The 25,655-nt window shown below is 43.6% G+C and overlaps 1 protein-coding gene across 1 annotated transcript in view; it reads left to right on the top strand.

Annotated features, from left to right (window-relative positions):
* Positions 1-25,655, top strand: part of sema4f (sema domain, immunoglobulin domain (Ig), transmembrane domain (TM) and short cytoplasmic domain, (semaphorin) 4F) — a 66,892-nt gene that overhangs the window by 37,298 nt on the left and 3,939 nt on the right. The window contains exons 2-8 of the mRNA XM_041964598.1: positions 19,799-19,944; positions 20,145-20,204; positions 23,549-23,647; positions 24,493-24,604; positions 24,753-24,872; positions 25,002-25,156; positions 25,244-25,425. Of these exons, the coding sequence (XP_041820532.1) occupies positions 19,799-19,944; positions 20,145-20,204; positions 23,549-23,647; positions 24,493-24,604; positions 24,753-24,872; positions 25,002-25,156; positions 25,244-25,425 (874 nt within the window). The remainder of the gene's footprint in view (positions 1-19,798; positions 19,945-20,144; positions 20,205-23,548; positions 23,648-24,492; positions 24,605-24,752; positions 24,873-25,001; positions 25,157-25,243; positions 25,426-25,655) is intronic.

The raw sequence follows: 25,655 nt of genomic DNA, 5'->3' as shown, positions 1-25,655 counted from the left end.
AGAGGGTAATAAAGTGACGTGTATTTGAGTGAGGGGAAGCGCTCTTTAATGTACAATATTTTGAAATGGCTCATTCCATCAAAGAGGCAAGTATTCAGTGGTAGATATGAGCATATATTTATCAGGCTGTATACAGGGTCTAAGTGTGGGGGAGGGAAATGGCTTATGGGTAATGCAGGCTTTCAGGATGCAACATGACTGCTCCGGGGGTGAAACCCACTGTCCATCAAACACATGATTGTGTATGTGAACATATAAGTGTGCGGTGTATGTGTAGCTGTATCGTCTTTACTTTCCCTCAACAACTGATATTTTCTAAATGTCAAATCTACATTATCTTTTTCCTGCAGGCAAATAGGATTTCTTTAGTCTAATGTGTGTGTGTGTGTGTGTGTGTGTGTGTGTGTGTGTGTGTGTGTGTGGCATAGCAGAGAAGGTGGAAGCAGACGTTTTCTAAAGGACAAACAGCCAAGTGTTGGCGGTGTTTTCCAGCTCTCACTGTCAGGCTGTTCTCTTGAACTTACAAACATTTATCCAGTGGTGCACACAGATGCATGTGCAGAGCACGCAAGCGGTAAATGAAGAACCCCTTACTCTCTTCATCCCACATGTGGGAGTGGAGAGTATTGATTTTGGGTCAGGCAGTAATCATATTAGCGCAAGAGAGGGAGCGAGAGGTTTGAGCTTTGTAGCTTGAGTATTATCTTTGCATCTTGAGCATGTATGATGTTTGTATGAAGTTTCAGTTCATTTTTTGCTGAAATAACACACGACTGATAGCTGCAGCCTTTGGTTTCAGTCCAAAACCCAAAGATATTAAATTTACAATCACATTAAAAAAGACAGCAGCAAATCCACACATCAGAGAAGCTGGAAAGAGACAATTCTTGGAAGCTTTGCTTAAAAAAACTGACTTAGACAATACACTTAAAAAGCAGTGGCCTGTCAGTGGACTGGCTGATGAATTGAATCGTTGTTTCAGCTCAGTTAACAGCCAATAATTGTTGAGGGAATCTTCTTAACGAATAAAAAAGGAAGCTTATCTCAAGGTGGCCAGAAACCAACTGGAAGAAAAATGGAAGGACTTAATTAAGACTCAAAACAGTGAAGTTGAAGGACTCACATGAGTCAGATTTAAACAGAAGGGTGGAAATCAAAGCAGACGCTCAGCCAATGCTATGGATCAAGCTACAAAAAACATATTTCCCATAATGCAACCAAAGACATCTCTTTGATGACTCTACACTTGCAGATTGGAACATAGTTCGTAAAGCAGCTTCTTGATATGAATTTGTAGTTGTTGTCAACACACTGTCCTTTTCCGCAGCACCACCTGACATGGCTTTAGGGATCCTGGTTTCCTGTTCCACGCTGGCGGCAATTTCAGGTTGACATCGAATCAAGATGAGTGACAAGTGTTTCGAGCAGGAAACTGACGAGGGTGCAACTCACAGCGCGCTTCTGTTTGCAGAGCAAAAAACTGCCCTTTGAAGCTCCAGCTGTATCTCCATGTTTGAGGCTGCTTTCCCCCGCAGGGAAGTGTACAATACGAACTCAACTTAAGACTTACAGCGCATGCAAGCATTCCATGTAACTCAATCCTCCATTTGGTTCCTGTTGTCTGTGAGTTTACAAAAGATCGTGCGACATTTCCTAAGTATGGCTCTTGTTTTGTAAATTAATTAAAAGGAAAACATTGACCAGCAGTGGCCCACAGCCACTCGTCACCTACTGACGCCCCAGCAGGCCTGAGAGCTGCAGAGCAGTGGCTGCTAGCTGGCTGAACTTCATCTCAACCCTCATCCTGCCTCACTTTAAATCTTTCATATAAACAATCTGCCTTGACTTCTGCCTCACCCTTTAACTCCCGCACTCCCCCTCTATGTCGAAGCGCTCTAACTGCCTCTAACATCGGAGATTTGAGTTCAGAAAAACACCAAGCGTCATGTTTAATGTTTCAGCTCTGTGGGACTTAATGGTGTGTGCACGCAGAATCTGTGTGTGTGTGTGTTTACTCATATGTTTGAGATATCTGCTGTGTGTGACACTGGCAGTGAATCAGCACAGGAGCTTCAGCCATCCGGAAATAAAACCCATCATTTATTTAGCTTGGACTGTCCCTGTGTATGTGTGTGTATGTGTGTGTATGGTTGGACTATGAGGTACTACAAGGCCCAAAAGCACACACAAATTGTATTTGTGGTGTGTTTGTGTGTGTGTTTGTGTGTGTGCGTGTGTGTGTGTGTGTGTTTGTCTGTGCATGTGTGTTACGTAAGAACAAGCTACTTTCTCACCTGTCTAAGATTACTCTCTTTAGAAGCTAATGCCTTGACAAAGATACTGGTTACTGTCACATACCAGAATTTCCAGCTATACACAGATGCTCATTTTTTACATCCAAATGTGTTCAGCTATCTCAAATTACTCTATTTCGTAAACATTTTGCGTAATTTGTTGGAATGAAATAAGACAGCGTTGTTGCAAACCTGAAACCGTCACTGCTTTGATTGGTTTGCTGACGTAGAGGGCGTGTCCCATTTATGAGCCCATTAAAGTCTATGCAAATAGTTGCATAGACTTTAATGAAATGGATGAACAAATTCTTGGTCATAAAATAAGCTATTTTCACGGTACGAAGGATGAATTGAGGAGTCTCGCAGCCTGAGGAAAGAAGCTGCTCTGTAGTCTGGAGCTGCAGCAGCAGATACTTCTGTACTGCTTGCCAGACGGCAGCAGGGTGAACAGGCTGTGGCTGAGGTTTTCAAAGTCTGACACTCTGGGCCCCCCCAGACTAAATCTAGACAATCCCCTCAAGACACACACACACACACACACACACGTCACTCCTACGCTCTTATTATTCCTTGTATTACTTCCATGGATAGTTGTGCTTGTCGCTGAGCTACCAGGTTGTAAACAGGTATAGTAGAGTACAGTGCCCCTTTTGCCTGTAGCTGTTTACATTAAAAGCATGAAACTGACACAGAAGGAAACTGGATAACGTAATGATTCAGGGAGGTTCTGGAGTTATAATGAGTATCTTTTTTTCAATGATTTCAAAGAGGACTTTTGGACAAGCAATTGGATACGAACTTAATTGCTTCCATGAGCTGTTTGTCAGTGCCAACTGCTGAGCGGGCCGGTGAGCGGCCTCAATCAGCCAAACAACAATATCCACCTTTTTTCAGAACGTCAGCATGCACCTGTCCCCGCAACACTCAGTGTCAGTGCCTCACACCTCTGCGACCCGCTCCAGGTGCATCAGGAGTGCCTCACAGTTTGAAAACCTTTGCTTTATTCGATCAGACGTCAGAAAATAGTGACAGATGAGAAGAATTTGTTCCCAAATGTTAAAGGTGGCATCTTTGAATGTGTTGAAGTTGGTCAAACAGCTTCCTGTAGAATCTCATAGAAGCCAAATCAGTGTTCTTCAAAAAAATATATATTTGTTTTGCTTTGATTTCTTTTGATTTTTTCCTTTTTAGCTTTTTGTTTCTGCACTTAATTCTGCTTTTTTTAGTCTCTTCTTTCTCCCTCTACCCCATTTTCTTCTGCTCTGTAAATTTGCTTTGCCCAAAACCAGTCAAAAACCTAAATTTGTTTGATTTTCAGGGATGGTAAAAGCAGCAAATCCTCACATTTTTCTTAAGAAATTACTTGGACTTAATTGCCAAAGTAGTTGAGGATTTAATTTCCTAATTAATAAATCTCTTAAATGTTTTAGCTAAAACATTTGATAAACACCAAGTTATCCATCTGTAAAAATGGATGCCTCCTCTGAAGCCTGCCATGTCATAGTGCTGCAGGAGCCTTTGACCATGGCACACAATGAATAAATAAAGCCGACTGTATGTGACAGACACATTTGTGGGCGTTCATCCCCTGTGACTCTGCTGTGATCTATTGTTTGTGACACATAATCACATACACATACACACACCCTGATCTCTTATAACAAATGTTTTATTCATGCAAGACTGTGTGTGTGTAAGAGGTGTGGCTCTTCGGTCATTCAACTCAACAACAGAGCCAAAGCAGACAATGACTTGAGTTCAGAGATTCATAACTTAGCATACACGCACACACACACACACACGAACACACAGACACGCACACACACATACACACTGATTCTCAGGGGATAGATGTTTTCGGCTCTGACATGAAAGTTTATTTGTTTTGCATCTTTTTCTCTCTCGGCTATCTTTAATCTCCAAAATGCCTCCTGGCTGATGAGTTTTTAATTGATGTTTTTGCTTTAGCCAGGGGATTACATGAGAAGGTCTATGTTGAATAACCTTTGGGGTCATGAAAATCCACTAAAAATTACATTTCAAAAGAGCATCCAAATTAAAGGCTGCATTTCATTAATTTCCTGGAAAGCTGACATTTTGGAAACGCCACGTTTTCATCCAACAGCACATTTTTCATCCAGGCTATTAACTGTTGAGCATTTACAGTTCATCACCAAACAATCTGAATTACATCTGTCACCAGTGACATCTTTCATCAGGGGGGTGGTTATTCATTATCGGTAATTATTTCCCCAGATGAATCCTGCTTCTGGATTGGAGTGTGTTTTAGTCAACTTGCCCTGATGAATAAGACTGAAAAAGGCTGAATCAGATATGGGTGATGCACGGTGCTCCATCTGCTCTTTCAGTTTGGTCTCTACATCCTGAGAGTTGCCTGCAGGACAGATAAAGCTATCAGCTCTGCAGACGCACAGAGGACCTCAGCACCCATTTCACAAGAACAGAGCACTTAACCCATCGACCTTTACTGCTATATATCACCTAAGACATGCACACAGACCACTGCAGCCCTCGCTATAGGAGAGGGCTCAGAAAATAGCCCCACTTTCACTGCAAGGCTGTATCTGTCCAGCTTGCACTTTCCATCTCTCTCAGGTCAGAGAGTTCATGTCTTATTGCAAAGGGACAGAGGATTGCTGTCAAAGCAAGAATATTGATTCAGTCCTTATTGGTTTCAAACAAGTTTTCATCTTGATCAATAAGGACATGCGTAATCATAGAAAAGCCTGTTTGCCATTCATTTTGCGTGCATAATTATAAACTGCAAAAAGCTTTCAAAGCAGCTTTTGATATGATCATTTGAATACAGTGAGTAGTAATTGATTGATTTATGTAATAATTTCTTTCTGGCAAGATGCAGCAAGACTAAAACAACTGGAATTTCCTATTTTAGGTAGAATAATACAAGAGATGAGCGAGCAACTAATTCGTCTGTTCCTGCTGTTTGTGCTGCTTAACATCAGCCTGACGCCTGGATAGCAGCTACAATAGAATCCAATGGCTTTACCTCCTGTAACCAGAGATTAACTCAAGCAGGGTTCAGATCAGTGTGCAGTGCCTTTATTTCATTCTGTCCCTCTCATAGATGCCATCTTTGGATTCACGACAAGATAGCACTTATCGTCTGTGTTACAGTTTGAGTGAAACTAAGCTAATTGTGCAGGCTGTACTAACTCTACCTTGACTTTTTTCACGTTGTGCGAAAACAGAAATTCAAGCATCTGCACATCGTCAACTGCCAACACTTGTGCTACTTGTGGTAATTACATTGCTGTCAGAACTTTAATGTTTTTTTACTGCTCCCCATTGTGGAAAATCCTGCATTTGTCAAAATACTGGTTATTATCATGAAAATAAATGTTACTGCAGCCCTTGTGCTTTGTATGATTGTCCTGTCTATGATTATTTGATTAAAGTCTTCAGCACTGATGCACATTGATCAATGCTGATCTTTTAACACATACATATACAGTATTCTCTCAACAATACATGATGTTACAGTAATAATAGTAGTGCATTGCAGTTTTGTTTCATTGCATTGCTCTATGTTGTCAGTTGCTCATATTCTGGCACAATCCCTAGAGTTTTTCAGTTTGAGGTGCAGATGGCTTTTTTGTGTTTGCTCCTCACTACCTGGACTCACTCTTCATCTCTCCATCTCCTCCATTTCCTGCCCATCGCTCTTTCTCTCTCTCTCGCTCACTCACTCTCTGTGGTGCCTTTATTTATTCAGAATCCCCAGTGCCTCTTCCTCTCTTTCCCTCTCCCTCTCTCTCTCTTGCTCTCTCCCCCCTGTGGAGCTCCTCTTGTGTAATTCGGTGCTATGCTAAATAGCTTCTAAAAGTGCACACACACACATATGCACGCACTCAGAGAGAGTGAGGTAGTGAACTGCTAACAAATGCAATTTGAGGGAGAATCAAAACAAACTATGATCCAGCTGACCTTGATAAAGCAGCCAAGTATGGAAGGAAGGAAGGATAGCAGCCAAAAAGACAATGAAAGAGGAGAGGAAGTGCTGGATTTTTGTATATCTACGAGGAAGCGTCTACACTTCTCTGTCTCATTCATGGTCTTAGCTGTTTTGGAAACTCTTCATGTTTTCATCGTGTTGTCTGGTAGGACTGGTTTCTGTGCAGCTGCAAGGTCATCGTCCTGCCTCCAACTCCACACACACACACACAAACACACACAGTGACACAGATTCCAAAGTGTTATCGGTTGCTGTGGCGCGAAAAGTGTGTGAAAGGCTCAGACTGCATGGAGAGAGGGGTCACAGGTCAAAGAGGGTGTCGTGTTTGTGTCAGTGTCTGGTGAGGACTACTCGAGTGGAACCTCCAATATAAATACACTGACAGCCACATGGTGAGGTGTGTGTTTGTATGATTTTGGCCCTGACATGTAGTAGTAGACTTTGTGGCTTGGACTCTATCGTGCAGAGAGAGGCAGTTATTTGATAATGCGACACTGAGAGACACACAGACAGACACAGAGAGCGTTTAGAGTCGCTTGTGTCTCGCTGACAATGCGTCCATTATTCTTTACACGGAATGAAACTGAGAAGAGAGAGAACCAGGGTGAAGAAGGAGGTGCTGAGAGCATCTCTCCACACTCGGGATGAACCATTATGGGACACAGAGTTCCAGCAAAGCCTCCTGGATCTATGATGAGCACCAGGTACTGTACCTGGAGCAGTCCAGGGACTGAAGAAGAAAGAGGAAATAATTGACTTTTGGGGGTTATTAAAACTGCATTTCATTCAAACTTAAACACTGGCTTGGGCACTTGTTCAGATGGCAGCAGTGAAGGCTGTAAGCATTTTGGCGTACACACAGCTCCCCTCACAAACACACATGCACGTCCCCTCAGGGTTCGTCAATGGCCGGTGGTTAAATGTTGGCTGCTTTGATCTGTGGTCTCTGTCAGTGGCCAAACTCAGTTCAACACACTGGCCACTTTGTCCCGCTGTCAAGTATAGACCCAGATCCGGACATCATGAACACAAAGGGTGTTTTGGAGGAAACACAGAGCTTTTAAATCATCAGCTTTTAAAGAGAGGTTTGGTGTGATTTTTAGTGCTCAGTACCCTGAGGAGTCATGTCCATATTGGATGATTCTGCACCTCACAATTGATATCCAATTGTATATTTATTTTCTCCCTTTGCCACCATTGCTAGTGCACAACAAAGTATTTCATTTGCCAAGTTATGCGCTTCCATGCATTGTTTTCCTAATGCCCAAGTCCTAATACCTCATTAAAATTAGATCATATTGCCACATTTATTTATTTATTATTATTTTATTTACATAGTTGCATTGGATCCAACAGCTCAGCTGCTAAAAGCCTCTTTCCCTAACCTTAACCATAGTATCTTTTCCAGAACCACAATTTTTCGCGAACCCTGCCGTAGTTGCCATGTGTGGATATTATAGGAAGCAGAGTTAACTGGAGTTTATCAGCATTCTTCTTTGGTAGTAATACTGCGTTTCTAAGATGAGGAATGGTGGAAACGATGGAAACAAATGTGGTGTGTGGAAGCAGACGCTGATGAGAGCGTTCAGCAGCGTGATTAGGGGGTTCCGCTGTGGTATCTAGGATGTGGGGTCACCTGGTATGTGAGTGTGTGTTTCTGTGGCTGTCTTGGTGGCCTCTCCAGCTGGCTGTGTGGATGGAAGATATTTTTTTACCAGATGGGATGTAGACCTCTATGGTTTCTGCTAATGTCAGCAAGACATGTGCAGGACTGGTGTGTGCCCCCTGGATTTTTTTCTCTTGTTTTCATGTCATGTAAGTCGTTCCGGGTAGGCTTTCTGTCTTAAGTGACACTTAAGTGCTCGACTCATCTTTCACACACTTATTTATCGTTTAGTTTTTACCATTCATCAGTGGTGTTGATGCTGAAACAAACCTTTCCACTTGCTATTGACACAGCCGCACCCCCCTCCTTTCCCTCATGTCTGTCTGAGACGCAGTCAAATCACTATTAACGACGTGACCTTTAACCTCTGATTCGTGCCTCAAGTGCATGGGGGCGCACATCATGAGGAGGACAGACATGGAGAGGGGTGGGTGGATGAGGGACAGAGCTAACGTGGGAGGAGAGGACAGAAAAGGACATAATGGCAAATGTCGCAAGAGGTCAGAAAGCTGTTATACTAATGCATTTTTGGCTAAATCAGTATCCCAAATCCGTCTCCTTTCCTCTCCTCTCCTTTTCCCCCCTTCTCCTCTCAGCCATCCAGGCCAGCAGGCTGCTAATTGACGTATCTATTATTGATTAGCTCGGACTCCCTTCCCTATTAGCCTCTATTACTATCTGGTCCAAGCTGCTAGCTTGGTGCTAAAACCTGTCCTCTGAGTGTCCATTCACCCCCTCTTCTTCATCTTCCAGTATATCTCCTTTGCCTTGAATGCACAGTGTGTCCTTATAGACTGTAGGTGTGTGCAAAATTTCTGAAAGCATGCTGATCTGCCTCAACAGGAAGGAAAAAATTTGCGAATCATCTGTGCGTGTGTGGGTGACGGGAAGGGAGTAGAAACACACAGGAAGCCTTTGTGGTGGACAGCTGTGTACGTGTATCCACACTGCCATTTTCAGCAATGGACAGGAAATTGGCTTTGTTAATTATTAAACCTTTGAGTGTACATTTAAGACCAGTCATGGGATCCACTCACACCCACTGCTTCTTAGTCAGCATTTGACTTGAGTGTCAGTCAGATACCACTCATCGGCGTGATCACAATGACACTTTCTTTCTGGGCTTTATGAAACTCTGTGGTACGTTGCGTAGTTTGGTTTCTGGGAAGAGCCTTTACTCAGAACCTTTGGCTTTTAATACCAACATGACCAACCTTTCATGAAAAGGAGAGCAGTGTTTCAGAATATTGATCAGCTTCCCAAGAATGATGCAGCTTGCCACTAAAAGACAGTCCAGTTTAGATAAAAAAAAAAAAATGTGAAAAGTGAACTGTGTGTGTGTGTTGGTCTGTGCGCATATGGCTTTACGTCCTATTGATCTCCCGGCCCCCGAGCAGCACGCAAACTCTGACCTTTTGGCTTGCGACCTAAGGGGTCATCAGAGACACAGTGACACTGGCCAGCTGTTGCATGTGGCGTCAGTCCTTTATGTGTGCGTGAGTTTGCCACCACATGCAGATGTTCGTGGAACTGTGTGGTTTCTTGCTGCTTTCATGAGAAATGTGTGGGGTCTCTGTGTGGTTGTGTGCACAGCGGATAAAGACATGCAGTTAAGTTTTAAGGCAAAAAGAACTGCAGAGGAACTGAAAGCTGTCATGGATTTCCCAATCACACTGAAATTTTGAGTTGTGAATAGTGTGTGGTGGCATACACAGACACACGTAGATGCACACACACTCATATGTAGTTGTGACAAAGCAGCCTGTATCAATGTGTGTTTGTATCTTGACCACAGCGTGTACTGCCCTGAATCTAATATGAGCACATTGCTACCCGCCAAACACATCAGGTGAAAAACATCTGTGTGTGTGTGTGTGTGTGTGCATGGATGCATATCTGTTAGTGTGTGTGTGTGTTTGTGTGCTTAAAGGTCCCTGTGGTTTTAGCACAAGTGGGTTAATCTCACGCCATTTGGTTTTTGCCCAGATAGCTCTCTCTCATGCTGTTTCTGCCCGTTTAACTCGTTTTTTTCCTCTTTTTTGCTCCGTCTCCTGTTGTTTGCACCGTTCCCAAGAGAAAATATCTGCAGCAACACTATTACACACATGTGAGCACATAGTGCAAGCTGTGTGGTCATTCAATCAGAAAGGATAAAATCCTTCCTCCTCTCGTACATCCTCTGGAGAAGTGAGTTTGATGCAGCTTAGGGTGACGTTGATAGTTGTGCACGCCTTTTTAAGCTCTCAGTACTTTAAACACTACCTACATGACTGATCCCTGTGGAGAGGTTCTGTTGCATCCCTCCACAGGGAGGTCAAAGGTCAGCTACAGAATAGCAGCCCTAGAGCTGATTACAGAACAGTGTCTTGCACTTCAGCACAGTGGATGCTGCTGACAATGGGGTGTTTAAACTCCATTCTCCCAGCTGAATTACAATCTCACCAACCACTTGGACACACTGTCATCACCAGAACACAGGAAACTTACAGAAATAGATTCATGGCTGATTCAAAGTGTTGTAGGTAGAGGGGAACTGTAGCGCTGACTTCTTTACTAAAATGATTCATTAGGCTAGCGTTAAACTACAAGTAATTTGAATCCTGCATTGGCAGATAGTTCATATTTTCACACACTTGTTGCTTTCTGCAGGTTTGCAGGAAATATTAAGATGCAATTTTTGTGAAAGCCTTTTATTTCTTTGAGCCTGTAACAGTTCAACGTCTGAAAAGTTGAAAGGGTAAATACAGATTTGGTGGAACTGCTAATAACTCTGAAATGTGACTAATTTAGTAGAGCTAAGTATGAAGTATAATAAAAGGAAACCACTCGGGTAAAGCATAAACACCTCAGAGCTGAAGCAGAAAAGGAAGAGGTACGGAACAGCTGTCCTTTTGTCACAGATGTTATGGCTGCTCCAGCTCAGTTTGGCTTTTAAAGAGACACAGATTGTCTCACTGTTTGGTCTGCATCCACCAGCCAGAACCTAAACACTGCCGGGCAGGTGAGCGGGCAGAGATTTCAGGGTTATACCAGACGATCCTGGATATGCTCAGTATATACAGATGTACTGTCTTTTAAGTCCATCCTGCCTCTTCCTCCCTCTCTTCCCTTATACAGCAAAGGCTTTCTTAAGGCCTGATATTCCTTCATATTTAAAGATTCATGATTACGTAGGATAATATGCTGAGATATTTATATTATGCAACAGGATGGCTTTATTATATCTAGCAGTACAGTCTTACTTACAGTAAGATAAAAATAACAGGATTGTGTTGATTCAGTGACTCATTCATACAGAAACTCTCCCGCACATACACACTGGGCTTTATGTACACACACATGAAGTGTGTGAGGGCTGGTGAACGCTGCAGGCGCCAGCTTTTAAGCCAACACACACACACATGCACGCACACACACACACACTGCTCCCACACTCACACATGCACATGCTAATCCTGCTGGGCATGGGCGAATTTAGGGCAAGCCTGATTAGTAGTGCTACCGCTTATCACCCAGAGCCAGAGAGAGAGAGAGAGAGAGAGAGAGAGGGGGGGGGGGGAGAGAGAGTTTAAAGGTGGGAGGGAAATTGGGGAAGTGGAAGAGGTTGTGGGAGGTTGGAAACTGGGTGAAGGGGGTGAGAGAATTGAAGGTAGAGCAATGCAGATTCACACAAAGGAATTTGTCCTTCAGTATCATTTTTAATACTATTTTATTCATCTAAATATAAACGCACGCCTGAAGAGGAAACAGGAAATAATAAAGAGATGCAGAAGATGAAGAGAAAAAGAGTCGCGGAGAATTAAAGTGGGCGACCAACCGCTGGACTGTGGACCTCCTCCTCTTCCTCCGCCCCGCAAATGTACTTTGTCTTTATTTCTCTCCTATCATTTACCTTCTGATGCCTTATTTCCTTCCTCCTACATCTTCTTCTCAGACTTCTTCTTCCCTTTTCTGCTCTCTCAACCTGTTTTCTCTATACTTGGTAATCCTCCACTTCCCTTAGGACTTTCACAGTGTGGGTGTGGGTGGGTGTGTGTTGCTGCTCCCTGTGAAGCAGAACCTCAAAGGAGAGGCCAGCGTTGTGTGTCAGGGTCATTTGGTGTTTTTGATGTCTTCACCTCTGACTGGGGAGGAGGAAGGCCAGATTTGCTCTACAAAGTAGGTACCACTTTCTAAGACGACACTTTTAGGCTCTTTGAGTTGTAACTAAAGGCTTCATTAATGCTTAATAAATCATTTATTAATGTGTTACAGATACAGAATAGGTTTAGCTTGTATTTGTTGTCCCCCATACTGTGTTTGTCTTTTTAGCTCCTTGATTTCATCAGGAGGACCACTCCAATGGACCAAATATAAACACTTTAGAAAGGATGTCCAGCTAGAAAGGGGTTCCCCTTAAATGTATCATAGCTTCTGTTGCCGCTGCCGAGGAGTTTTTACATTAGATAAAACTTTTCCACCAGCATCTCTACACATCCTCAAACACTCCTAAAATAACTGCCATTGAAGTGCTTAAATTAAAAGCCATCGTCAGTGCTTTTGAACAAAACTCTTACGTCTCTTCACTTGTAATGGTCCAAACAATTGCGTGCTCTCTCACTCGTCTGCTTTTCCAATGAGAAGTCAGCTCGGTCACGCACACACTCACACTCTACTCTGACAGGACTGTGTTTTCATTTAGACACTCATTTCACGGGCGACGTTGGTTTTGTATTTTATTAAAGCAGCCATAAAAAGGTTTTACAAACTACTACACTGACTTGATGAAATTTGCAGACACACTGGCTCTCAGGGAATCCTTTACTGTGGCTCTTATGAATCTAAATTGAAGGAAAAATAAGATATTAGAAGGACCTTACTACAAGACTCTATAAACAGCATGTGTACTCAGCTGTGAGTTTAGAGTGACCTTGTCGTCCTTTGTGGAAGGTTTGTTTTGTACACTATGCATTCATGGGGGCCTCTCACACATGCTGTCTCTCCCTGAAATGTTCAGCAGCATTTCCTGCATGGGGTCATGCGTGAATGGGACCAGGTATCGATATTCAGGGAAATCTGTGCCGTCAATCTCCCCCCTCAAGGCCGAGTAACATTTCAGGAAGTGCCGGTTTGACTGTGTGTGAATGAAAGCAGAAACATTGCAGGGACAAGCACATAAAGGAGCTTCTCGTCTGCAATGTTCCTGAAAATAATAAGAAATGCACGCGTACACCCGCCTCGCCCCATCTTCTTCTTCTGCTCAGTTTGCGTCTGATAGTGTTGCATTACCGCAATCTGCTGGACTGTTCCTTGCCCCATCTTCTCTCAACTTGGCTATGACATTGGTGTCTAATGATGCTCCTATTGAGACATGATTGCTCTTACTGATAACGCAGTTTAGATTTCAGAAAGATTGGCTACTGCTAATTCTGCCTACAGTATGTCTCGCTGGATATTGCTCACCGATGCATGATTACACCTAAGTGCATCAAGCCACAGCTGCAAACACTTCAGTGAAATTAGCTTTTCAGAAGTGTCACACAGATGCTATGTTGTAGCCGCTGTAGCATTCAGCCGCATTGGTATGTAGAGACTGACGCTAACAGGAGCTAAATGATCACCAGCCTCTGTGTAGATCTAAAGAGCGCGCAGCTTTGATGCTTTGAGGCTTTTGAGAGGCCTGTTTAGCGGCTCAAAAAAGGCTGAAATTGACTGGGGCCACGACAAGAGGGGGCCTGTCTCTCTCACTCACATGCACACAAATATGATAAATGAGACTATGTGACGTCTTGTCAAACCAAGGAACAAGAAGTCTAGAGGAAGCTATGTCATCTAAACAACAGATGCGGGCCAGTAAATTTACATTTATATTTATTTTTGTACTTTCAATTGACGTTCTGCAACACGCTCTGGCTGAACACTCAGCCTCCTTTCCTCTCGTACTTCAGCACACTCTAGAAACAGCTCTTGAGACAGGATATGCCTGAATAGCTGACTTCTGTCATCAATCAAAGCAAAGACAATGAGCCACTTAGGTACAACAAGAAGGGGTTAACCGAACATTACACACACACACACACACACTCAGTAACCATTTTTATTGTCTGGATGCTAGAACATTGTATTTTTCTCGTAGTAAATCTTATTCAAATGAAGCTACTGTTTACGATAAACTTCTGCTGCGCAGACAGGAAACATTCAGTGGAAGTTAACTTCATTTTCTAAACTGGGCCTTTATTTTCAGTGATGAGGCCTGTGATGTGCTTGTTTTTCCTGTGACTATCCATTAACATTCCCATGATGGCCCTCTTTCAGGGCATTGCTCGTGTGCATCCTCAAAAGATGCAGTTAAGCCCATGAACAGTGGGGGCAGTGTGTCAGGATGTCAAGTCAGCTTTTTTTCAAGACCTCAACATAAACAATATTGTAGCCCCCCTTGTTCTGCTGTGTTTATGTTGTGCAAAATTGGGAATTCTTAAGAAAGATATTCTGGGGTTGGCCAGGGATGACTCAGCCCTCATCTGCAAGCTACTGCTTTTATTTAATTCTCCATGTACACACAAAGCACACAAGAAACTGATGCCATGTTTGGGTGTACTAAAAGTCATGACTGTTATTTTTTTTTCATAATTTATCTTGTATTTTAAACACCACAGTTAAGCTTTACACCTGTGCATAAACGACAGGGGGGTTGGATGCTACGTGTCTGCTATCACTCAGCATAATGCGTGCTGAAGTGTGAGGGGAGCCTGCTAATGGGTTTGCAGTCTAATGGGACAATCTGCCAAAAGTTGGTGCATTCTTTTAACCTGTGGAGTACATCTATCTGACGGCCGCTGAACAATTCAGAGGAAACCGCAGCTGGAAAATGGCATTGAGCTCGGTGGGTGATAGTGCTATAAATGTGTGTTTCTGCAGAGTGTGGGACTGTGTTGATCATGCAGCTGTGTCCTGTCTCACCGTAGGGGCTGTGTTTGTGTGTGTGTGTGTGTGCGTGTGTGTGTGTGTGTGTGTGTGTGTGTGTGTTAGGAGACTGTGGGGGCTGGAGCATGTGTATGCCTCTCTGCATCTCTTCTCTCCATCCCGTCAATTTTGATTGACAGATGAAGGAGGGAAGTGTATAATTTATCACTTCCTGGTTGGTCCAATCCCACAATGCCCTGCAGTCAGAGAGCAGGCCTGGTCCCCCAGAGCAAAAGCCAGTTTATTAAACCCTTAATGGACACCCCACACACAGACACACACACACACACACACACACACACACACTGTTGGTCTCTCTCCCTGGCTGCCTCTCAGTCATGTTTAATGTATAATGAATGAATGATTCATGGCAGGGGAGAGGATTTTGTATTTTAGGACTACTTATTCATTTATACTCACACCAGTCGCTTTTTAAAATATACCCTGGGTATGATTTTTTTTTAGCAGCATGTTTAAGGTCACCAGGCTTTCTAGACACATCATCCCAATCATTCGTAATGTGAAGTTTCTTATTTTTTTTAAGTCCTGCATTTTGTACATCATCTCATTTACATCCATATTATCTCACAGCATTTATAAAGCACTTTAATAACCACTAGTCTGTTTTTATTTTGTACTGTTCCAGGGATTACAGCATGTGGGATGCCTGTTTTTTTACATAGCAGCACCGTGCTTCAGATTCCTCCTTAAATTTGCATTTGCATCATTTTTTATATTAAAAAGTGATTAATTTAATATGTTTAATGTGAAAACTTAATGAATGAGAAGAATTATCACCCAACCTGCAGTTCTCCTCAGCTTTATGGGGCTTTTTAGCATCTTTCAGCTCTTTGTCTTGGTTTTCCGTCGGGTAACTTCAGCCTTTTTTATTAACCTTTTTTTCAGCCAGAGCCGGCAGCTGCTGCCCCCAAGTGGCCATTCAGTCCAATTAATGCAGGTTTACACAGAGAGTGTGTTTGACTTTTCAAGGAAAGCAAAAAAACGAGAAATGGCAAGAAAATATACTGAACATGGTTTGACCCTTGCCGAAACATTAAATTGTTAATGTGGTAGAAAGCACTTACTGTAATCAGCAGCGACACAGTGGTCGGGCATAAATCCCACTCAGTCTTTGATAATTCACTGCACAGAGGTGCTGTCGTGCTTACTTTATTTTATTTTTTTCTACACAAAAAACTGGCCTGCTGTTCTTTGTTTCAACATGTGTCTTCTTGATAATGTTACCACCGCACATCACCACGAACACACATCACGCACACGAATGGGCACAGTGCGAGCACGCCACGAAGACACACGGGCAGAAGGTGATATTTGATCTGTGGTGCGCTGCAGGCTCCCGCTGTCAAAGAGGAGGCATTTACCCTCTCTCCCTGTGTGACACACGTACAATCAAACATGTTCACAAAGCGCTTCTGACAAACAGCTACTTATACCATCATAACGGTAAAAGACGAGCTGGAGACTCATGTCTTTCTGAAGCCTTTCTTTGACGTGCGCCTGGATGTGTAGGGTTGGAGGTGTGTGTGCGGCTGTGTGTGTGTGTGTGAAGGGCAGATGGTGTCGCTCTAGGAATCATCTCTCTACATTAGGGTGCACAGCAGGTGGTGGCCCCGTGTGCACGTGTGTGTGCATGTATGTGTGTGTGTGCCACCATGTCCTATACTGCCAGCGAGGACCAGCGTACAAGGACATCTCTCCAGACCTTGCCTTTGGCCTGTGTCACTAACACTTATGTCTGCTTTGGTGTCTGCGTGTGTCTGTGTGTTTATGCGTGTGGGTGTATCGGACCGGCAGAAGGACACAGGCTGTGAAGTGAGTTTGCAGAAGTGGAGCCTTTTGGCGATGCGAGGCTGCAGGGTGATGAAAGGATGGATGCATGACAGAATAGACGAAGAGAAGCGACAAAAGGAGCACGAGTACGAAAAGAAGCCGTCTCTGAAGGGGAGAGAATGAGACTGAGAGGTCTCTAATGTGTTTGTTGTCTCGCTTTTTATCTCCCACGGCTTTCAGTTGAAGTCAGCTTTGACTGACAGATTGAGGAAGGAAGTGTTTATTTTATTAGCTTAGGGTGTAAAAGAAGAACAAGAAGAAGCTACAAAAAGTTTTAATCAAGAGAACAACAAGAGAAACTTTGAGAAATTATATCAGCTTTGTTGCACTTGAGGAACAGTTAAACAAATGTGTGTGTGCGTGTGTGTGTGTCTACTTCGGCCTGGCATGCGCATCTGCTTTGACAGACTGCAATCTCCCTCCTCACATTTGCTGATTTCCAGGAAGTGCGGGCCCTCTGCGAGCAAATCAGAGCGCGGCGTGCTATTTGACTGCCTGGAGGCTTTTAGCTGAACAGATGGCTTCTTAGTGAATGAGAAATGACATTCATGGGAAATGTTACGGGAAGCAGACACAGACGGACTGCATGAGGGAGTCTGGACGGAGGCAGGGCCAGAGAAAATGTCTGTGATTCAGTTACGGGCAGATGTCAGTGTGTTAGGGCGGGCTGTAAGTGGAAAACCATGTCAACGCAGAGTGTTGTTTATCAGAATATCCCGACACGAGTCCCATCCACCCTAACAGGAGATGAGGATGACGGCGGCGCTCGTTTAAATCTTTTAGTCGACAGCTGCCAAATGCATGGTCACGTTCCTCAAAGGATTTTCCTCAAACTGCATCCTCTTTCATTTCATTCTTTTAGCTGTTATCTTGATGAAGGTGAATAAATACGTGTTGCTTTCATTGTGATCGTGCTCGATCGTACTTCAAACTTCTGCTCCTTTCTGCTTTGCTTTTGAATGCGCTCCCCTGTTCATGCGTGACATCGTCACCTCCTCGCCTCAGCGGCAGAATAATACAGGGCGTGTGCGTGAATGCTTTTGTTCTCTCCTTTCTTCTTCTCCTTGCTCCGATTCCCCATAATTATCAGGTGAGCTAGAACAGCCCAGTACAGGGGACAATGCTGTTTGTTTCTCCTGTTAATGGGCTTATTATTCTATATGAAGCCTGCACATTACGTAGACGAGTGTGTGAGAGAGTTTATAGAGGATGATATTAAAGAGATCAATGCTGAACCATCATAAGCAAAACTGTGTAGCCCTTTAAATGAAAACTAACACAGCGCCCGTAGAATTCATGAGTAGCAAAACATGACGTTTAAAGTTCACTGATTTCTGAAGTGCACGTTGTACCTGTTGGTATATACAAAATACTGATCAGTTCAAATAAGATTAACTGGGTAGCGTTTCCACATGTGTGTCGATGATGACTAACACGTCATCTTATATTACATAAGTTGTGAGTTTGCACAAACAAAGGCGTATGTTTGTCACTCATGTTTCATTAGTGTGTGATTGTGCAAATGCACTGCGCAACATGTAATGAGCAATGTATTCTTTTCCTCTTGTTGGCTTGCTCGAGGTTGAATTAACATCACAGGCTTTATTCATTAGCGTTAGTCTTTAATCTATCCCCTGATGAGTTAATCTGTGGCACAATGAGTTCCTGTCTTTGTAGTGTGTTTGTTTGATTGGCTGTGCGGTACGACTCGGAAACAAACCACTGCTTCCACCTTTGGAAATGAGGCTGTCTCTGTGAGTCTTCTGTCCTCTCTGAACATCTCTGGCCTTTATCATGACGGCCAACAAAGGTCGGCGTTGTCGGACCTGTGAAATCCTTCACAAGCACACACGCACACGCAGAGGTCCTGTGAGTAGAATAGGAGGGAGAGTGACCGAGAAAGCAAACAAGAGCTGGAACACAATTCAAAAGCCTTTGGGATTTGATTCATACATAGTTTTAAGAATAAAGAGACAAATATAGCTGAAATTACACACATATAAAAGATGAATGCATTATTTATTATATTTAATGACTATACATAATTTAGTTTATTGTATTTCTTCTGAACAGTGGATTTGACTCTGAATGAAACATGAAAATGGAGGCAATAGTAAAAGCAGGATGTTTGAAGGATAATTTCCATGGAAAACAAGACAGAGTCGGACTGATGCTGTGTGTGTGTGACTGCTAAGTGAGGAAAAGAGAAAAAAAAGTCCCAAAAACAGAGTGAAAAAGAGTGATGAAGACTGTGAGGGATTAAAGGAGTTAATCTGAAGCTCTGATTGTGTGAGAGGGCAGGGTGAAACGAGGGTTAGTCTGATCTCCCGCCCTCCTCTTCTCATCCCCCATCTCTTTATCTCTTTAAATCTCTTGCTGGGAATTTGGAGTTTGATATTATCTCACCCTGTCAACCATTTATTCTTATATTTACACCAGGGGTGGGGAACACTGTCCTATCGAGGGCCCTGTCAGTTTTTATGACATCTTTCCCTCCAGGAATTTTGCATAGTGGTGGATGGGGGGCTTGTCATTGGTGATTGGACAGCACCTAATAAGAAGCTTATTATGCATATGCTTACTTTGGGGGGAATTGGCCCCTGGCCATACTAAATTATTGATCACTCTAACCTCACTAGCTTCTGCGATGGCTGAAACTGCTTCTCTTTTTGCGAAGCGTCTGACGTCAGATGATAGTGATGAGGATGATGATGATGCTACTCGCAGCTGGAGCAGAACCGAGTCTTTGCAAGAGTTTTGAAAAGGACCATGATGTGCTGACCTGATATCTGCTGCTCTGTGCGTGTTGCATTCAGGGGCCGCTGGGTCTTTATTGCTGAGAAAAGTAATTGCTTTTTTGTATTTATGATTTTTATGATGAAGGAGGTACTCAACAGATTCATCTTTGGACCTTGCAGCACAGTTTCCTGTAAACCTCAGTTACCTCCATCTCTCTTAGTGCATCTTTCAGAATAATTGTTGGCTGACACCAGCACCCACTTCTCTTAAATTTTGAAAATCTCATCCCTTCTCTCCCCTGTTTCTCCACAGACACCGTTCTCGGTCCAGATAAGTTCAGGGGCATGGCCAACTTCAGCACCTTCCTCCTGGACCGTTCATCGGGCATGTTGTTCCTGGGTGGCAGGGATGCTATACTGGCTGTGGACACCAACAAACTGAACCAACCACCACGGACGGTAGGAACGATGTGTGTGTGTGTGTGTGTGTGTGTGTGTGTGTGTGTGTGTGTGTGTACACTGAATATGAAGGCTGCAGGTGATTATTACTAATATATTGGGAAAAAGAACAGGAACTTGGGGTGAGCGCTGGGGTGAGTATAAACACTGACCACTAAGTGACAAACACTTCTCCACTCTCTCTTTTCCTCTTGTTCCAGATTGTTTGGGATGTGCCGGAGGAGAAGAGGAGGTCTTGTGTGGCAAAGGGAAAGACAGAGGTGAGGGTTGTGCATGTGTGTCTCCATAAACCTAAATCGATTTCATATGGAGCTGGAATGAAAAGCCATCAAATCCCAGCCTGGTATGGTCATGTCCCGTCTTATTTCGAGTGTAATTTATTGGATTCAAGTGGTGTCAGACTTTTAAAATGTGTGATGGAGCCTATATTCTGAGCTGCAGCATGGACATGTATTAGCGTGTGTGTCGCAACCCCGTGCTGTTAGGCATTGGATGGTAAATTCTGGGATTTATGCCAAGACCTCATCAGGGGTGTCTGTGTGTGTGTGTGTGTGTGTGTAGAGACAGAAAGACAGTAAGAGTAAGAGAGGGTGTATGTGAAGTCGCAGATGTCCAGTAGCTGTTATGGAAACTGATTAAATAGAGCGTACTGTACACTCAAGCTGTACATCTCATTATGCTTCAAGCTACAATAGGACATTGACCAAACTGCTCACAGTAAACTGACTGTGCACTGGGACTGTATCTGTGGAGTAACGTCTCACCGACTCGTTAGTTTTGACAGTTTACCGAGCAGCACCAGCCTCAGCATCATAGCTGAGATTTCTTGCCTGATAATGTTCAAAAACACCTGACAAATGCCTCGAGTCCAGCGAAATGAGGTCAAATCAAAAGATAAACAAAGCCACTGGAAGGTCAGTGTATTAACTGAAGGGAAGTGCAATTAGTGTTGACCCACTTGGAACATTCAGCACAGTTTTCAGCTTTCCGCCATAAGGAGCTGGAGAGGTGAAAGACTGATGACGGCATGAGAGAAGGCTTGAGTCTTTCCTGAGAAAACATTGATTACAAGATTATATGTGAGTCAGGATGATTAAGAAGAAGAAGGAGAAAGGGAAGGAAACAGGAAGGGGGAGAATGATGGGGGGGCAGGGAGGATGAGGAGTATTGTTAAACTGAGAGAGAGAGAAATGGAGTGCAGGGGAGAAGAAAAGGATGAAGATTAGAGAGACAAGACAATAGACTCAACAAGAAACTACTGTGAAGTTTACTCAGTGTGTGTGTGTGTGTGTTCGTGTGAATCATACGAAAACTACAGACTCAGAGGGACAAATCTGGGCAAGTCAGTAGGTTTGCACAATGTTCGGCTGTTATCAGCAGGATGTCACCAAACACAGGAAATCAGAGATGTCAACATTGCATTGATCATGAGCCAGAACAACACATTGTAAACGCACGGTCTTTTGTGAGACGACAAAGGTAGGTTAACACCGTTCTGCTGAGCTCAAGTCTGCTGACTATCCGCCAAATCCCATCCTGCAGGAGAAATCTAATATTAAATACCCTGAAGTGAATTCACACGTAAACAAATGTTGACTCATCAGTGATTATTATTTAGTGTTGACTGGAGAGTTGTTTACCTGAGCACACACAGGTTTGGGTCGCCTTTCAACAGGTGCGACAGGTGAGGTCTGGACACACAGGCCACGATTTGTTTTTGCACCATTCATGCAGTGAAGTGAATGCTGAGAATTTCACGGTGCTATCAGAAACAGTGAAAGCAAACACACGGGAAAAAAAATTAATCCCTAACCTATGGTCGTTCATTTTATGGCCACTAGGGGGCACAGCGACATTGACACATATCGCCTTGGAAATGTGTGGTGGCTAACGTGCTAGCAAGCAGTTGCCCAATGACACAGCGTAGCATCTGCATTCATTTAGAGCTGTTTTTCTGGCCTCTCCATGAGGTAATATGAAAACGGTGATTATAGAAGCTTTAAGAAAAAAGCAGCAATTTGTCTGGATACGGAACTTCCTGTAGTAGATGGTTCAGCATCAAAAAGCGAACCCAGGTGGAGTGTAGAAGACAGGGAGTGAAGGAAGTGCAGAATGGAAGGAGACAATGAAGGTGCAAAGGGGAGCATGAGGTGAAGAGAGGAACATTTCGCCATGTACACACACGCGCACACACACACACACACACACACTTGTAATTGTCTGCAATGATTGCAAAACTGCTTTTAGTAAGTCAGTGTCACTTAGCATGAAAGCTTTTTGGTGGGAGGAATATTTAATTTCCGCAGCGAGCTCTAAAATAATGGAAGCTTTTAGCATAAGGAAGCATAATGACAATTATTATCTCCAACACACTCACACAGAATAGAATAAAATAGAATCAAATTGAGCAGAATAGAGCCATTCTATTCACCCCATGCCAGATAGTGAATGAAGCTATATTATGAATGAGGTTAATTTGGACCAATGAAAAAGCTAATCCCAAGCTGATCCCATTGTTACCAGCCTGTGCTCTCTTCCTCTCTCCCTCTGGCTCTCTGTCCGGCTCATGTGGAGCTGTACCAGTGTTGGGCCTGGTGGTGCGGTGGTGGGGGCAGAGTTGGGTGACGTGATCTGGGCATCAGAGAGGATCAGGTCCCAGGGGCGAAGGTGACTCAGGCCTGGAGCTCATCCAGGGTGGCACGCAAAGTCACATACACACACAAACTGGCTAGAACAATTTGCCTGCATCATGGTGTCATGGGAACTGGGGAGCGACAGTCGGGGTGTTTTTCCATAACAGCTGTGGACTGCATGTCCATGTGTGCAGAGAGGAGAGATTAAAAAAGAGAGGGGAGCTCAACAAAAGCATCATGTATGTTGTTTATTTATGAGACAGACAAAGAAGCCGATGTGTATCATTCATGCATGAAAGTGAGAGGTCTTAAGTTGCCGTTTGCATGCTTGTGTCAGTCTGACTTAGTGTGGATGATCTCTGCTGGTAGCAATGGGGGTCTCAAGTGTCTGCCCCAGCAGTGGGGGTCTCCAGTTTCCAATCAGAATCATTGATACCCCAGCTGTTCTCAGAATCCACTCCAACCTTTCTCCAAAAGCTCAGTGGGGTCAATACGGGACCACTTCTGGCCATGGACTACTATGTTGGTTTGTTAGACCAATCATGGTCAAAACAGACATGGTTTTGGTTCTAAAACTAAATATCTTCTTTATAAAATGTGTGTAATCTAATAAAGTGGTTGCAGCACTGGCACTGTCATGAAGTCATTACAGATGAACACTGAAGTATATATCTATTTATGTATTTGACTGAATATCAATTTGGATAAGTAATGCAGTTATGTATTTAAGACACTGCGTTTTATATCACGTGTCAAGATCAAGTTAATCATATTTATGGTAACTGAAAGTGAACCTTCTTTCACATATTTCAAATGTTTCATGACGCTGAAACTGAGCTAGGCTGTTTAATAACCTAATGCAAAAATGTAATAAATACATATGCAGTAAATTGTGAACATTTTTCCCTAATTTGTTGAACTTCAATTGTAAAAGTTTGTCTTTATTTCTGGGTGTTTGTCTCCCCCTGCAGGTCGACTGCAACAACTACATCCGTCTGCTGGAGTTTCTGGGAGATGGACGCATCTATGTGTGTGGCACCTACGCCTTCGACCCGCAGTGTGCCTTCCTGGTTAGTGTGTGTGTGTATGTGAGAGAGAGAGAGGGAGAGAGAGGCCCCCCTCCTGTTCATCCATGCCTGCATGTGTGAATTTACATTTGAGTGAGACACTATAGGGCAGATCTATGCCTGAGGATCTTATGATCTGTCACATCACTGCAAACACAAACACACACACACACACACACACACACACACACACACACACACACACACACACACACACACACACACACAGCCGCAGATCTCTATAATTCCATTGGTGTGAGTTTGCTTGCATGTGTGTCCCTGTGCATGATTATCTGTGTGTGTGTGTTTGCACCTAAAGTATGTGCACTAAGAGCTGCGAATGAATCTCTGTGACAAGTTCCCACACTCATTCACACCCTAGTCCTTCGCCAAACGGACAGGCAAAAGAGCACACACACACTTACACACACACATGCTGTTATCCTACCCTGCAGTAAATGCATTCATGTTTAAACTTTTTTTTTCCTGTTTCAGACTCCACTCACACACTTTTCCTCAGTGATTTTTAGACAAATGTTTGGTGCCAGTCAAGCAACAAAAGCTTTTAGATGTTTTGTTGCCAGGGACATTTTCTAAAAGATACTTTGAGCGCTAAAGTCACCAAAGCTTTTAGCATAAAAGAGCATAATTACACTCAATTATGGTGGCATCTTAAGTAGACAACCTGTAGAGATCAAGTTGAAACCAAATATTTTTTAATTAATTTAGAGGATGATAAAACACGAGACAGCTGTGAAAAAAGAGTAATCTACATAATTACCATTATTCACATGGCAGTTCAGCGTTGCCTTTGTAGATCTAACTCCTCTTCTGCTGTCATCCCCTAGGAGCTCCCCTCCTTCACCCTGGAGAGAGCCGAGGATGGAGGGGTGAAGATGGAGACGGGGAAGGGCAAGTGTCCCTTTGAGCCCAGTCAGCACTACACAGCTGTTATGGCAGGTGGGACGGTACTGCTGAATGTTTGACCAATTGATTGTCTGCATTTGTTTGTTGGTCTGCATATCAGTCTAAGATAAGGTTTATTTTTTGTGTTTCACTGTGAATGATTTTAATGAAACTGACTTAATTCTCTCTCTCTTTTATCTAGGTGGTACCCTATACACAGCAGCCACCAGTAACTTCCTGGGAACGCTGTTCGACATCTCCCGGGCAACGGGCCCCGAGCAGGAGCGCATCCGAACTGAACGATCCATCAACTGGCTGAGTGGTGAGACACGCTTGCACACGCTCACACGCTTGTAAACCCTCATATTTGCTGTGCATGTGCTGACATGCACAGACGGTCGGTCATGCTTTCCCACAGGAAAATGTCTAATTGTGTGTGTTCTGTTCTCAGACCCAGAGTTTGTGAGCTCAGCCTTCATAGAGCAGTCGGCAGACAGCAACCCGACAGGAGACGATGACAAAATCTACTTCTTCTTCACTGAGGTGGCCAAAGAGTATGACCTCTACACCAAAGTCAAAGTGCCCAGGGTGGCACGAGTCTGCAAGGTAACCCTACGTCTTGATTGGCTGGCTGACCGGTCGCCTCGTGCGAATTCACCGCTGGGCTTAATCTCTCTCTCCCTGTCTGCTCAGTCTGACGTGGGTGGGATGAAGACTCTGCAGCGACGTTGGACCACCTTCCTCAAGGCTGAGCTGGTGTGTGAGGACAAACCCAGCGGTCAGCGCTACAACATCCTAACTGATGTTTTCACCACGCAACACACACCAGGCGACCCCAGCAGCACACACTTCTACGGACTGTTCACGTCACAGTGGTAGGTTAAGGAAGCATGGGTGAAACCAGAGTTTCTCACTGTAGGGTATATTAAAAGAAAAGCATGAAACTCAACTCTTACAGCAGTAGTAAAGAATTCATCCTGCGTATTGAAGTGAAACTGGAAGGATAGTTTGACATTTAGCTTTTTCAAAAAGTACTAATATCTCTAATGGTGCCTAATTAACATGTTTTATCTTGTTTAATCCATCTTTATGCAAAGCTAAGATA

This window comes from Chelmon rostratus, chromosome 23, assembly GCF_017976325.1.
Source record: "Chelmon rostratus isolate fCheRos1 chromosome 23, fCheRos1.pri, whole genome shotgun sequence".
NCBI classification, from domain to species: Eukaryota; Metazoa; Chordata; class Actinopteri; order Chaetodontiformes; family Chaetodontidae; genus Chelmon; species Chelmon rostratus.
Note: the sequence above shows the minus strand (reverse complement) of the source record. Positions and strands in the feature narration are given on the sequence as shown.